We start from the raw sequence: 13,007 nt of genomic DNA, 5'->3' as shown, positions 1-13,007 counted from the left end.
CACCAAATTTTCAGGGGCTGCTCAGAAACAAAATGTGCCATTTTCCTGAAAATTTCAGCCGATTCCGTCCACAAACGCCAAAGTTATTAGACATAGAATTTTCAAAAGTCCCATAGGGAAAAAATTCTAACTATATATACCTACTGGCGATAGCCAGTAGGTAATATATATATATATATATATGCATCAAATTTCTTCTCCTGGAAAGGGGAAGTGAGCCGCACAACACCTGTTGCTGGAAGCACTTTATTAGTACAGATGGGCAGTTTCACTCCTGACGCGTTTCGTTCACCTCACTGTGAACTTTCTCAAAGGTTAGCCCAGGTGATGACGGACATGTGCGCGGGAAACATTACAGTGTTTTTATGTACTTGCCGGCCCTCTGGTGGACATCTATGGTGATGGTTGCACGGCATGATGGTGTATGAAGTCCCGCTTCGTCCGTGATACTTTTGTTGCCGTGTGCCGATATTTTCCTGTTACTAAAGGAAACCTGAATTTCCTGCGGTGTTGCTCCAGTGGCAGTCCGTGTGCAGGACCGCCGGGGAACCTCGCCAAACTCTGGTGCTTGGTGGCAGCCGATCACCCTAAAGTTCGTTGCCGAGTCAAAGGATATGGCTCCGTGTGTCGGGTGATATTCGGCGCTCTTGTAGGTTGTGCGTTGCTCTGCGGCCGGAACCCTCCGCTCTATATGCATCAAATTTCTTCATATATATATATATCAAACACCAAAAGTTGCCTTTTGTAAAGAAGCCCACGAGGGTAAGTTTGGTTTGCCATGAATTTATTGAAGGAACAGCAAAGTCCATTGAGTCCAGAAACCCCTCACTTTCATAAAATGTCAGCCAACGCATTTCGTGCAGTTTCAGCACTTCTTCATGGGCTGTGACTGTGAGCGTCGCTTCCGCAAGAGTCATCACTTTTAACTCGGCACTGAATTATAAGCAAGCTTCCCGCCTCTCAGGGCGTGGCCACCGGACTGGTGGCACGCTGATACTTGTAGTGCTTTGTTTTCTTCTCGAGTGAGTCGCCTGACTCTTGTTGAAGAATTAGACAAAATAAATCCCAAGTGGGTCGTGGGGCACAGCGAGACTGCATGTATTGCTGAATGACATCCATCAAAGGCTTCACCCTTCCTTAAAACTGCAGCGTCGGTTGGCGCTGCTGCAGGGCTGCACACGTGCAGCAAGGCTCCTTTGCGACTCAGGCTAAGCCGCTCAACATCAAACATCAAAAGTTGCCTTTTGTAAAGAAGCCCACAAGGGTAAGTTTAGTTCGCCATGAATTTATTGAGGGAACAGAAAAGTCCATTGAGTCCAGAAAACCCTCACTTTCATAAAATTTCAGCCGACGCGTTTCGTGCAGTTCAGCACTTCTTCTTGGGCTGTGAGCGTCGCTTCCGCAAGAGTCATCACTTTTAACTCGGCACTGAATTATAAGCAAGTTTCCCGCCTCTCAGGGCGTGGCCACCGGACTGGTGGCACGCTGGTACTTGTAGTGCTTTGTTTTCTTCTCGAGTGAGTCGCCTGACTCTTGTTGAAGAATTAGACAAAATAAATCCCAAGTGGGTCGTGGGGCACAGCGAGACTGCATGTATTGCTGAATGACATCCATCAAAGGCTTCACCCTTCCTTAACGCTGCAGCGTCGGTTGGCGCTGCTGCAGGGCTGCACACGTGCAGCGAGGCTCCTTGAGGCTGAAATTTTATGAAAGTGAGGTTTTCTGGACTCAATGGACTTTGCTGTTCCCTCAATAAATTCATGGCAAACCAAACTTACCCTTGTGGGCTTCTTCACAAAAGGCAACTTTTTGGCGTTTGATATATATATATATATATTTGGGCACAATTTTGAAAAGTGGTCCTCAATATGAGTTCCCCAGAACAATAATGATGTTTTGTTTTCCATTTGCGATATTTGCACAGTATATAGCACATTTGCACAGAATGTAGGAATTGTATATTTTTAATCATGATTTAAACATGAAGTATACTAATTAATTTATTCTTTTAATTGATTTCATATTTAAATCAATTTATTTAATGGAAACAGTCATGAGGAGATATTGGGAACAAAGAGCTTAATAAGCAAAAAGGAGGAACAATCTCCTTGAAAACGTTTATTTTTCTATCTCTGTATGCATGTTGTAGTGTACAATTTATTTGGACCACATAGTATCAATTGTAATTTTACATCGGATATGTTATGCAAGCGTAACTGAACCAGGCTGAAGTCTGTTTTTTATATCCACAGGCTGAGGGGTCAGCTGACGTAAATGCACTTTAAAAATGATGGGTGTAATGTCGGACCATGTCATGTGATCAAGGGGCGGAGGTCCAGAAACGCGTCATGGCGGCGTGTTTTCTGCACGAAGGATGGAATAAACTTTAATTTTGCAAATTATCCGTTTGGGTCCGGTTTCGTTGTTGTCCTGGAGTGGTTTTTCGGGACTTGACGGAGTTCGTGCTACGTTATTACACCGGCAGCTTCTGGGTGTATACCCGACCCCTTCAGTAACCAGGGTGAGGGCGGAAGGAAGCAAGCTTGCGGGTTTCCGGAAGATTCAACGGCTCTGGTAAGAGCAACCGCAGTAGCCCCCGACAAGCGGAAATCTCCAAGAGCGGTGGCTGCACAGTAAGGCGAGGCAGTTCCCACGGCTGTGGTAGAACCAACGCCACGGAAAGCAGCTGACAGCCCTGTGAGGGGTCGCGGGAGACAAAATTCGGGACTGAAGGAGGAAGCAGCACAGTGTGAGGGGCTATTTACAACCACCGTCACACACAGTTGAATGCAAGAAATCATCCGTGATAAAAACAATAAATAAAATCGTGCAGAGATCATGGCTGCTGATGTGGTCAGAAGCCGTGAGGAGGCGGCTATTGGAATGTTCGACGACGCCCCCATCGTGAATAACAACCCCATGGGGCAGGCGATGCCATCAGGCACTGGGAGCAATGCAATGAAAGATCTTTTTAAGAAATTAGAAAAAGCCATGCGCACTGACCAGGCGAAATGGTGGGAGAAGAAATCATTGCCCCGCTATTTGGAGGTTGAACGCGTCCCCCGTGGCTTGAGGATTATGCTTGCCCCAAGCTTTGAAAACCCAGATCCGGAGATGTTGCATGAATGGGCAAGATGCAATTTGGACTCTTCCAGCAGGTTATTAAGAATTTTGATTAAATATGCGGAGAGTGATGGTGAGAAACTGGGGGTGATAATAAGTGATCTGAATGAACAGATCAGAAAGCTGGATGACGTGGAGCAGGAAAAACGACTACGTGAGGTAATGATACAAAGACTCACTAAAGAAGAGGAGGTAATCAAAAAAAGAAAAACCTTTAAGTTTCAGAGGGACAAACTAGATTATCAAAACGGCCGTATATTCACCTTTTCAAAAAAATATGACCAGCCTAAGGGAACGGCCGTACCTCTCACAAAAGGTACTGGACAGAGCAGTAGTAGGGGCATTAGCCCTTCAACGTCGGAATCAAATCTAAGCTCGGTACCGGGCAGTGAGTCGGAAAGTGATCAATGCAATACAGGTGAAGCGGTGGGGTTTACCAAGCAGTCGTTAGGAGAGGAAGTGGAGTGCCTACGACACGACCGCAGGCAGACCCTAAGATCACACACCGCCAGTACAAAAACTGGCAGAAACGCAACCTCAAGCGCAAATGGCGGAGGAGAAGTCGGGCAGCAAACCCGCACAGTGAAGCCACCAAGGAGGGGCCGGGGACGCAAACGCTGGAACCGCAAATGAATGCGCAAGTAAGCGACCAACTCTCTATAATTAACCTTCCAGATGTCCACTTAACCACCAATGAGATTAAAACTTTATCATTGGGTTTGACATATTGCCCCCCATGTACATTCAATTATGCGCAAACAAGAATAGATTTTTTTAAATACATTAGAAAATTGAAACTCAAAAAACTATTCTTGCAAAATAAATCAAAAATGCGCACGTTATCCCAGGACAATAACAGAACTGATTTGGATTCTGGTCCGTGTTTGGCAGGAGAGGTCGGTCTTTATGTGGACTTGGTTGAATTAAACAGAGAAGGTGGAACTTTGGAGGAAACTGATATAGTACGACAGATAACAACTGATGCCCCAGGGGCTACGGGTTTCAAGCCCAAATCAACATTCAATCCAATATCAGTTTATGACAATATAGAGGTTTTTAACAATCTGGTAATATCTGATTTAAAGGAACTGCATCAGGCATCAATGGTAAAGGATGTTAGGTACAACAAAAAGACTAACAATGCCTATGGTAGCCTATTGAAAAAATTGCAGGGTGAGAACACAGTGATTGTTAAGCAATCAGATAAGGGGGGCAACATTGTCCTGTGGCCAAAACAAATGTATATGGAAGAAGCTTTACTACAATTGAATGAGAGAAGTTGTTATTGTAGGAGCGATTGGCGAACAGCAAGACAGGCTTGGGATGCTTTCCATACCAGATTGTATGCTTGGAAGGGCATGGGATTACTAAGTGGGGATGAGCAGAAATTCCTCAAATCCAATTATCCAGTAATCCCTGTTTTCTATATGATTCCCAAAGTCCACAAAAGTTTGACCAAGCCACCAGGGAGGCCCATCATTTCTGCCAGGCAGGGCACATTTGAGAATGCCTCTAAATATATCGATCATTTCCTGCAGGAGCATGTGAGAGCGCTTCCCTCGTACATCAGGGATACTGGTGACTTTTTGGATAAAATTAGACCTATTGAGTGGCAGGAAGATTACCTATTGTTAACGCTGGATGTAACTTCCTTATACACCAGTATAAATCATGATGATGGCTTGATGGCGGTAAAACATTTCTTGCAGCGTAGGCCTGCCTGTATGCTACAACACAACAACATAGTCAGTGAGATGATAGAGATCTGCCTCAAAAGCAACTTCTTTTTGTTTCAAAAACAAGTATTTCAACAACTGAAGGGGGATTGCGATGGGGGCCTGCTTCTCCCCAAGCTACGCGTGCCTGCACATGGGGCTTTGGGAGGAGCAGGTCCTAGCAAGAACATATGAAGGTACCATGGATAATAACATCATAGCCTGGTACAGGTTCATTGATGACCTCTTCATTATTTGGAGGGGGTCAGAGGATGAGGCAGCTAGGTTCATAACGGACATCAATGTAAACGATTTGAACCTAAGATTCACTGGTCAGGTAAGCAGCAAAAAGGTCACCTTTCTAGATGTGGAGGTGAGCATTGCCAATGGCAAAATGGTGACAGATCTACATCGTAAAGAAACGGCAGGAAATACGGTGTTACACGCCACCAGCCATCACCCAGCCCACCTGGTTCGAAGCATTCCCTACGGGGAAATGCTGAGGATCAGGAGGATCTGCAGCACAGATGAAAGCTGTGAGAGAGCACAGAATGCCAGTAGGAAAAGATTCATTGAGAGAGGGTATTCGATAGCGATGGTGGAGGGTGCCATGAGACGTGCAAATCTAACTTCTGAGCACAGTTTGACAGTGGATGCTGGTTCTACACAAACATCAGAGAACAATGAGTCTGGTCAACCAAGATTAATAACGGCGTACAGCAGACAGCACAAAGAAATATACAACATTATTCGCAAGAACTGCCAGGTGGTTAAGGGAGATCCGGTTATTGGTGGGATCCTGGCCAGTAGACCGGCCATAACATACAGCCGAGCCAGGTCCATGAGCGATATGTTAGTGAGAAGCAGCCCTGAGGTAGCCGATGACAACTGGCTAGGGAAGAGCAAGGGCTTTATTAAATGTGCAATCTGCAAGGCGTGTAGGATAGGAAAGAGCCGTACAACCTACACAACGCCCTTTAGCAGCGAGGTGAAAATAATTAAAAAGAAAATCACCTGCAGATCAGACTTCATTGTATATGTGTTGGAATGCGCTTGTGGCCTGCGCTACATGGGCAGCACGAAGTTGCAGGTTCACAAGCGCATTCTTCAACACCTCAGGGCAGTGAGTAAAAAGGATGAGGTGTACCCTGTCACCAGACATGTGAATACTTGCCATGGGGGGGACATAGGGTGTTTGCAGTACTATGCCATAGATATGGTCCCGCCACTTCGCAGAGGCGGTGACAGAGAGGCCCAGTTGAGAGTTTTGGAAACTCGGTATATTTTGGAGCTTAATTCCAAAGCCCCTAACGGTTTAAATCAAACAGAAGATTTACACTCTTGTCTTTATTGAAGATCCATTCACATAAACCGTATGGGCCTCTATACTAGAATTAACTGCAGCACTGTAAGGGAGCGGAAATGAAACTGAGTCGAACATGTAAATAGCCTTCCTCCTGTTTTTAACTTCAGTTTATGGTGAAGGGAAAATTAACACTTTAATCACTAGGTAACAGGGTTGTGTTTATTATAACTATGATTATGATAAAGCTTTTTTAAGTGCACCAGCTTTAAACCTATTATACAGCAGTGTGGACGCAGTGTTTACATGAAGCGCTATGCCCACTTGGGCACAATTTTGAAAAGTGGTCCTCAATATGAGTTCCCCAGAACAATAATGATGTTTTGTTTTCCATTTGCGATATTTGCACAGTATATAGCAAATTTGCACAGAATGTAGGAATTGTATATTTTTAATCATGATTTTAACATGAAATATACTAATTATTTTATTCTTTTAATTGATTGCATATTTAAATCAATTTATTTAATGGAAACAGTCATGAGGAGATATTGGGAACAAAGAGCTTAATAAGCAAAAAGGAGGAACAATCTCCTTGAAAACGTTTATTTTTCTATCTCTGTATGCATGTTGTAGTGTACAATTTATTTGGACCACATAGTATCAATTGTAATTTTACATCGGATATGTTATGCAAGCGTAACTGAACCAGGCTGAAGTCTGTTTTTTATATCCACAGGCTGAGGGGTCAGCTGACGTTGTAAATGCACTTTAAAAATGATGGGTGTAATGTCGGACCATGTCATGTGGGATCACTGAAATAATATCGAGGGACAAAATATCGACTTGCCAAAATATCGTGGACAAAATATCGACAGTCAAAATATCGAGTTTGTATCTACAAACAGGTAAGTACAAAAATATCGAGTACAAAATATTGCTAACAATAATATAGATGTAAAAAATATCGACTTTATTAAAAACAGTGTTAAATTAAATTAATATTAAAATTTAATTACTAAAATATACTTAAAAATACTTAAATTAAATTATAATAATTAAATAATAAATAAAAATAATAAAAATAATTTTTTACAATCTTATTTGTTGACCCTGAACCCTAAAATATACCCCTTTACCCAAAAACCCAAACTGACCCTGAACCCTAAAAATACCCCTTTACCCAAAAACTAAAAACTGACCCTGAACCCTAAAAATGCCCCTTTACCCAAAAACTGAAAACTGACCCTGAACCCTAAAAATGCCCCTTTACCCAAAAACTGAAAACTGACCCTGAACACTAAAAATGCCCCTTTACCCAAAAACTGAAAACTGACCTTGAACCCTAAAAATGCCCCTTTACCCAAAAACTAAAAACTGACCCTGAACCCTAAAAATGCCCCTTTACTTAAAAACTGAAAACTGACCCTGAACCCTAAAAATGCCCCTTTACCCAAAAACTGAAAACTGACCCTGAACCCTAAAAATGCCCCTTTACCCAAAAACTGAAAACTGACCCTGAACCCTAAAAATACTCCTTTACCCAAAATGTATCAATATTATTTAATTACCAAATAATTATTAATTAACAATAACAATAAAGTAAATATATTAGCACATTAGCTGTAATTTTTTAAAAAATTTATATTATTTTTTCCCAATTAATTACTTAACAATAACACAAAATTATATATATTAAAATGTACTCTAATTAATGTAATTAACTAATTACAATTAATTATTAACCAATTAATTAATAATACAAAATATGTACAAAATTATATTAATTAATTAACTAATTATTATTGATTAATTATCAATTAGTTATTAATTATAAATATTTACAAACATATATTAATTAATTAATTATTATTAAATTATTTCCCACCCTATTCCCCTATAAACCCACAACCCGCTACAGAATTACATTACGCAATTATTAAAAAAACAAAATTCATTTAATAAAATATTTTATAACATTAATACACACTTTTCACACATATTATTACATAAAAATACACTATAAAATATTATATATTATTAAAAATTCGATATTTTTGCTATCTATATTTTATACAGTCGATATTACTTCACTTACCTGAAAAACGATATTTTTGTAGTCGATATTATGTCCAGTCGATATTTTGTCCAGTCTATATTTAAAACTCGATATTATGTCCAGTCGATATTTTGGAGTCGATATTTTGTCTGTGCACCGTCATGTGATCAAGGGGCGGAGGTCCCGAAACGCGTCATGGCGGCATTTTTTCTGCACGAAGGATGGAATAAACTTTAATTTTGCAAATTATCCGTTTGGGTCCGGTTTCGTTGTTGTCCTGGAGTGGTTTTTCGGGACTTGACGGAGTTCGTGCTATATATATATATATATATATATATATATATATATATATATATATATATATATATATATATATATATATATGTATACTATGGGGTACTGGGAGAGGCAGGTCCTCACTGGGGAACACTCTGAGACTTGCAGGAATCACATTGTTCGGTGGTTCAGATACATCGATGATGTATGCATGATCTGGAAAGGAACCACCGAGCAGGTCACAGAATTTATCGACAAGTTGAACAAGAACAATTACAACTTGTCATTTACCTCTGATATCAGCAGTACTAAAGCCACCTTTTTGGATATTGCCATTAATATCATCAATGGAGAAATTCAAACATCTCTGTTCAGAAAGCCCACGGCTGGCAATACAGTGTTGCATGCACAGAGCCACCATCCTCCCCATTTGATCCGTAGCATCCCCTACGGGGAAATGCTACGGATCAGAAGAGCATGCAGCACTGAAGCACAGAATCAGAAAGTCCAGGAAGAGTGCAAACTACGATTTCTGGCCCGAGGATATGACAAAAAGGTGATCCTGGCTGCCATCAGGAAAGCCAATGCCATACCCCGGTCTGAAGCCCTGGAACATAGGGGGACACGTAATTCCACCATAGCCCCAACTCAACAACCTACCAGACTTATTTGGGCCTTTAACAACCAGCATGGTGCGCTAAGAAAAATTGTAAATAGGCATTGGGGTCTAGTCAAATGCGATCCCATTATAGGTAAATACATGCCCACAAAACCGGCGATTACGTATAGAAAAGCCCTTTCCTTACAGGACGCACTAGTAAAATCAAGCCCTGAGTTAGTGAATAAACAAGATTGGTTGGCTGGGAGCAAAGGCTTCAGAAAATGTGCTTCGTGCAAAGCTTGTATTCAAGGAGTGAACAAGACCGAGTATTGCATTCCCTTTTCGGACACCCCTTGTAAAATCAAGAAAAAAATCACATGCAAAAGTGAATTCTGTGTGTATGTTTTGGAATGCCCATGTGGCCTTCGTTACGTGGGCAGTTCCAAATTACAGGTGCACAAAAGGGTCCTTCAACACCTACGGGCCATAAAGTCCAACGACCCAGCATACCCAGTTGCTAGGCATTTTAGAGAGAAACATAACAGCAACAGCTCTCTCTTAAAATATTATGCCATAGACACTAGGCGTGGGCGGAAAATCCGTTCCGCTCGCGGATTTTGCGGATTTTCGGGAAATCCGCAATCCGCGAGATTTGCGAATTTCCCGCAAAATCCGCAAATCCGCGAGCAGCGGATTTTGCTCGCACTGCTCGCACTGTTCGCGTGAGTTCGCGCCCCGCGAATAAGTGCAAAATTGCAGAAATACGATTTTAGCAAAACTGAAAGTAACTACTTACCAGGTTCAAAAGTTCAGGCTCATCATTAGTAGCCATTTCCTGGAGTGCTTCCTGAGGGGCCCCTCCAGAGTTCAGTTGCCAGTTGAAACTAGTATGTGACCCTGCTCTGAACCTCAGAATAGTTACACATATGCCACAAAGGTCCTGAATTACAGCTAAGGGAGACAAGCAGGAGCCAGGCTGGAAGTTAAAATCCATTAATCAGCCCCTAATTCATTATTGTCAGTTGGGGCAGGGCAGGTGTTGTAACTAATTTTGCAACAATGAAAGCACTTAGCAAGTGCAAAAGATCACTAATCAGGGCGCACTAAGGAAGCAGGTGCCAGCTAAAAAAATATTCTGTGACACATGAATCAGCCCCAAATTAATTCAGGTCACTTGAGGCAGGGAAGGTGTGCTTTGCTTTGCCGAAAATAATGTACACTGGACAACCAGAGGGTGTGGTGATGAAACAGAGGGTGGCATGGGTGGGCCAGAGGGTGGCATGAGTAGTCAGAGAGTGGCAGTGGTGACAGAGAGTGGCAGTGATGAAGAAGAGTGTCCCAAACAGGCTGGACACGTAGAAACAACAAGTTCGCGAAACTTGCGACCCGACAGGTAAGTTCGCAATTTGCGAAAGTGTACAAAACCCTCGCGAACTGGCAGAAACACGGGCGAACACAAAAAAAAAAAAAATCCGCAAATTCGCGGGAATTCGCGGATTTTGCGGATTGCGAATCCGCAAATCCGCAAAATTCGCGAACGCGAGATCCGCAAAATTCGCTCATGCTTAATAGACACTATTGCACCTATGAGAAGGGGTGGCAACAGGGAAGCAGCGCTGAGAAGATTGGAAACACGCTATATTCTCATGCTAGATAGCAAATTTCCCAATGGGTTGAATGCATCAGAAGATTTTTACACCTGTTTATAACTTTGCTTTCTGTACAGATTATCTCTATTGATTTGTTCCTTGTGGTACTATATCATGTATCTCATTTAGATATCCCACAATATGGTTTGTGTTCAGTATTTCCAGCTTGGCCAGTGGTTTGTCTAGGGATATATGTGCCCACATGTCATAATTATTTCGCCTAGTGATCCTACTGTTTTAGTCGACAGATCAGATTATATTATACTTGACATCATTTTTTTTTTTTAAATATATTTTTATTGCAGGAATCAGTAAATCGTTACATAATCGACCAGCATTATAGCACAAGCAGAATCAATGAGAGACAACCCTCCGTCCCCCCGCCGTAAGTTTCTTACACAGCCATTCAGCCCACAACCCTGGGGTCGGGCGGCGAAATTCAATGGGGGCTCAGAAGGATGTCGAAGCTGGTGCGGATGATCCACTGTCCGTCATCTGCTTTTCCAAACAAGCCTATAAACCCAAAAAGAAAAACCCCACCCTCAAAAACACTACAAACCAAAGAAAACCCTACCCAACCCCGCCATCAGCGCACGGTAACAACCGCAACAGGATCTGCCAAGGGACCCATGGGGAAAGCAACAGATCTGAAAAGTGCAATCGTTTATCGGGACATGGGGCGAGCTGCTTCCTCATCTTCAGAGTCGCTGGGGGCGCAATAATCCCTGAGGGCCTGCACTAACGTCTCCCACTCCAGCGCTGCCTCCTGCGCCTTCTCATTACGCTGCCTCCAAGCTAGCTGGTATCTCAGCGTGCTCTCCCCCGCCGCCCACTTCAAAAGTTCGCTGTGCCACCGGCTTCCTGTCGGACCAACTTGTGCCTTCCAGTTCCTGGTCACCTCTCGTTTAGCCAGGAGTAGCCCCAAATCAATGAACTTGCTGGATATTTTATTCTTGGGGGTATGAGGAAACCAGTGTAGGAGTCCCACCGCCGCGTCAAACGATAAGGATCTCCCCGTCACCTCCTCCAGGGTCTTCCCCACTTCTACCCAATAGGATGACAATCCCGGGCAGGCCCACAGCATGTGGAGAAGGTCCGCCTCCTGGGCCGGGCACCTGGGGCAGTCCGCCGAATTCGTAGCGAAATATCGCCTGATTTTCACCGGGGTCAGATATGCTCTATGGAGCACGTAATAGTGGACCAGTTGAAAGCGGGCGTGGCGTGTGCCCTTCTAGGCTCGCCGCACCAGCTGGGACCAGGTCGTCTCCGGGATCTCCTTGCCAATGTCCTCCTCCCAACGGTTTCTCAGAGTAGTGAGGGGAGCCAGCCCCTCATTGATCAGTCTGCCGTAAAGGCAAGTGACCGCCTTCACCGTGCCCGCAGACATCATCACGTATTGGCACACCGGAGATAAAGTGGGTTCCTCCTGCCCGCGTTTCCAGTGCGCCTGGATCGCTCGGACAAGGGCCGAGTGCAGCATAAAGTCGCCGCGGGGGATCTCGAAGCGATCAATGAGCTCCTGAAAGGGAAAGAGCGTCCCGTCCTCGTATAGGTCCGCTACAAGCTGTAAGCCGGCGTCCTCCCAGTTCGCCAACCATGACCAATCGCCACCATGGGGCAAAGCCGTCAGCATCCCCAGAGGTATTTCGGGTGCATACGGTGTTCTCAAGTGGCCCCGGGCGTGAGCTCAGTTCCAACACAGGCGAACGGTCCGCTCCTCCATCGACAAGTCCTGCAAGGCCAAACGTTGTCGAAGCGCTATGAAGGAGAGAACATGCCTGGCCATACCCGTTCCCCTTCTGTCTTCCGGGCCCCGGAATTCCCGGGCGATCTCCTGGGTGAAGGTCTGGAGCTGCGCCGCTAAATAATACTTTTCAAAGTCCGGCACCGCAAGCCCCCCTTCATCCTTCGGCCTCATCAGGGTCTTGAGGGCCACCCGCCGGCGGCCCGAGCGCCAGAGGAATCCGACTATCATAGATCGTAATAGTCGAAACGTAGCCGGTGGGACCCAGATCGGTAGTGTCCGGAAATAATATAACAACCGGGGAAGCGCCACCATTTTAAGCAAAGCGATCCGCCCTGCTATCGAGAGCGGTAGCGTGGCCCAGAAGTCCATACAGCCTCGAAGTGCTCGAGTGCCGCGGGCAATGTTCCCATCCAGGAGGTCAGATGGCTCATGATAGACGTACACCCCCAGGTACTTAAAGCAGTCGGGTTCCCATCTAATCTCCCTACTTAGAGTAGGGGTAGGGGTGCCCCTGCGAACCGGGAAAAGACAGGT

At 44.1% G+C, this 13,007-nt stretch overlaps 1 protein-coding gene across 1 annotated transcript; it reads left to right on the top strand.

The window, feature by feature from the left end:
• The first annotated feature begins 2,838 nt into the window (after positions 1-2,838).
• LOC147668334 (uncharacterized) lies at positions 2,839-3,756 on the top strand. Its single transcript, XM_086948590.1, has one exon. It carries the CDS (start codon positions 2,839-2,841, stop codon positions 3,754-3,756), a length of 918 nt encoding a protein of 305 aa, XP_086804716.1.
• Positions 3,757-13,007: the final 9,251 nt, after the last annotated feature.

Source organism: Lissotriton vulgaris, unplaced genomic scaffold (assembly GCF_964263255.1).
Source record: "Lissotriton vulgaris unplaced genomic scaffold, aLisVul1.2 SCAFFOLD_6422, whole genome shotgun sequence".
Classification (NCBI taxonomy): Eukaryota; Metazoa; Chordata; class Amphibia; order Caudata; family Salamandridae; genus Lissotriton; species Lissotriton vulgaris.
Note: the sequence above shows the minus strand (reverse complement) of the source record. Positions and strands in the feature narration are given on the sequence as shown.

What these genes read in the sequence shown, in the direction of transcription:
- LOC147668334 (XM_086948590.1), top strand. Translation starts at nt 2,839, where the DNA reads ATGGCTGCTGATGTGGTCAGAAGCCGTGAGGAGGCGGCTATTGGAATG.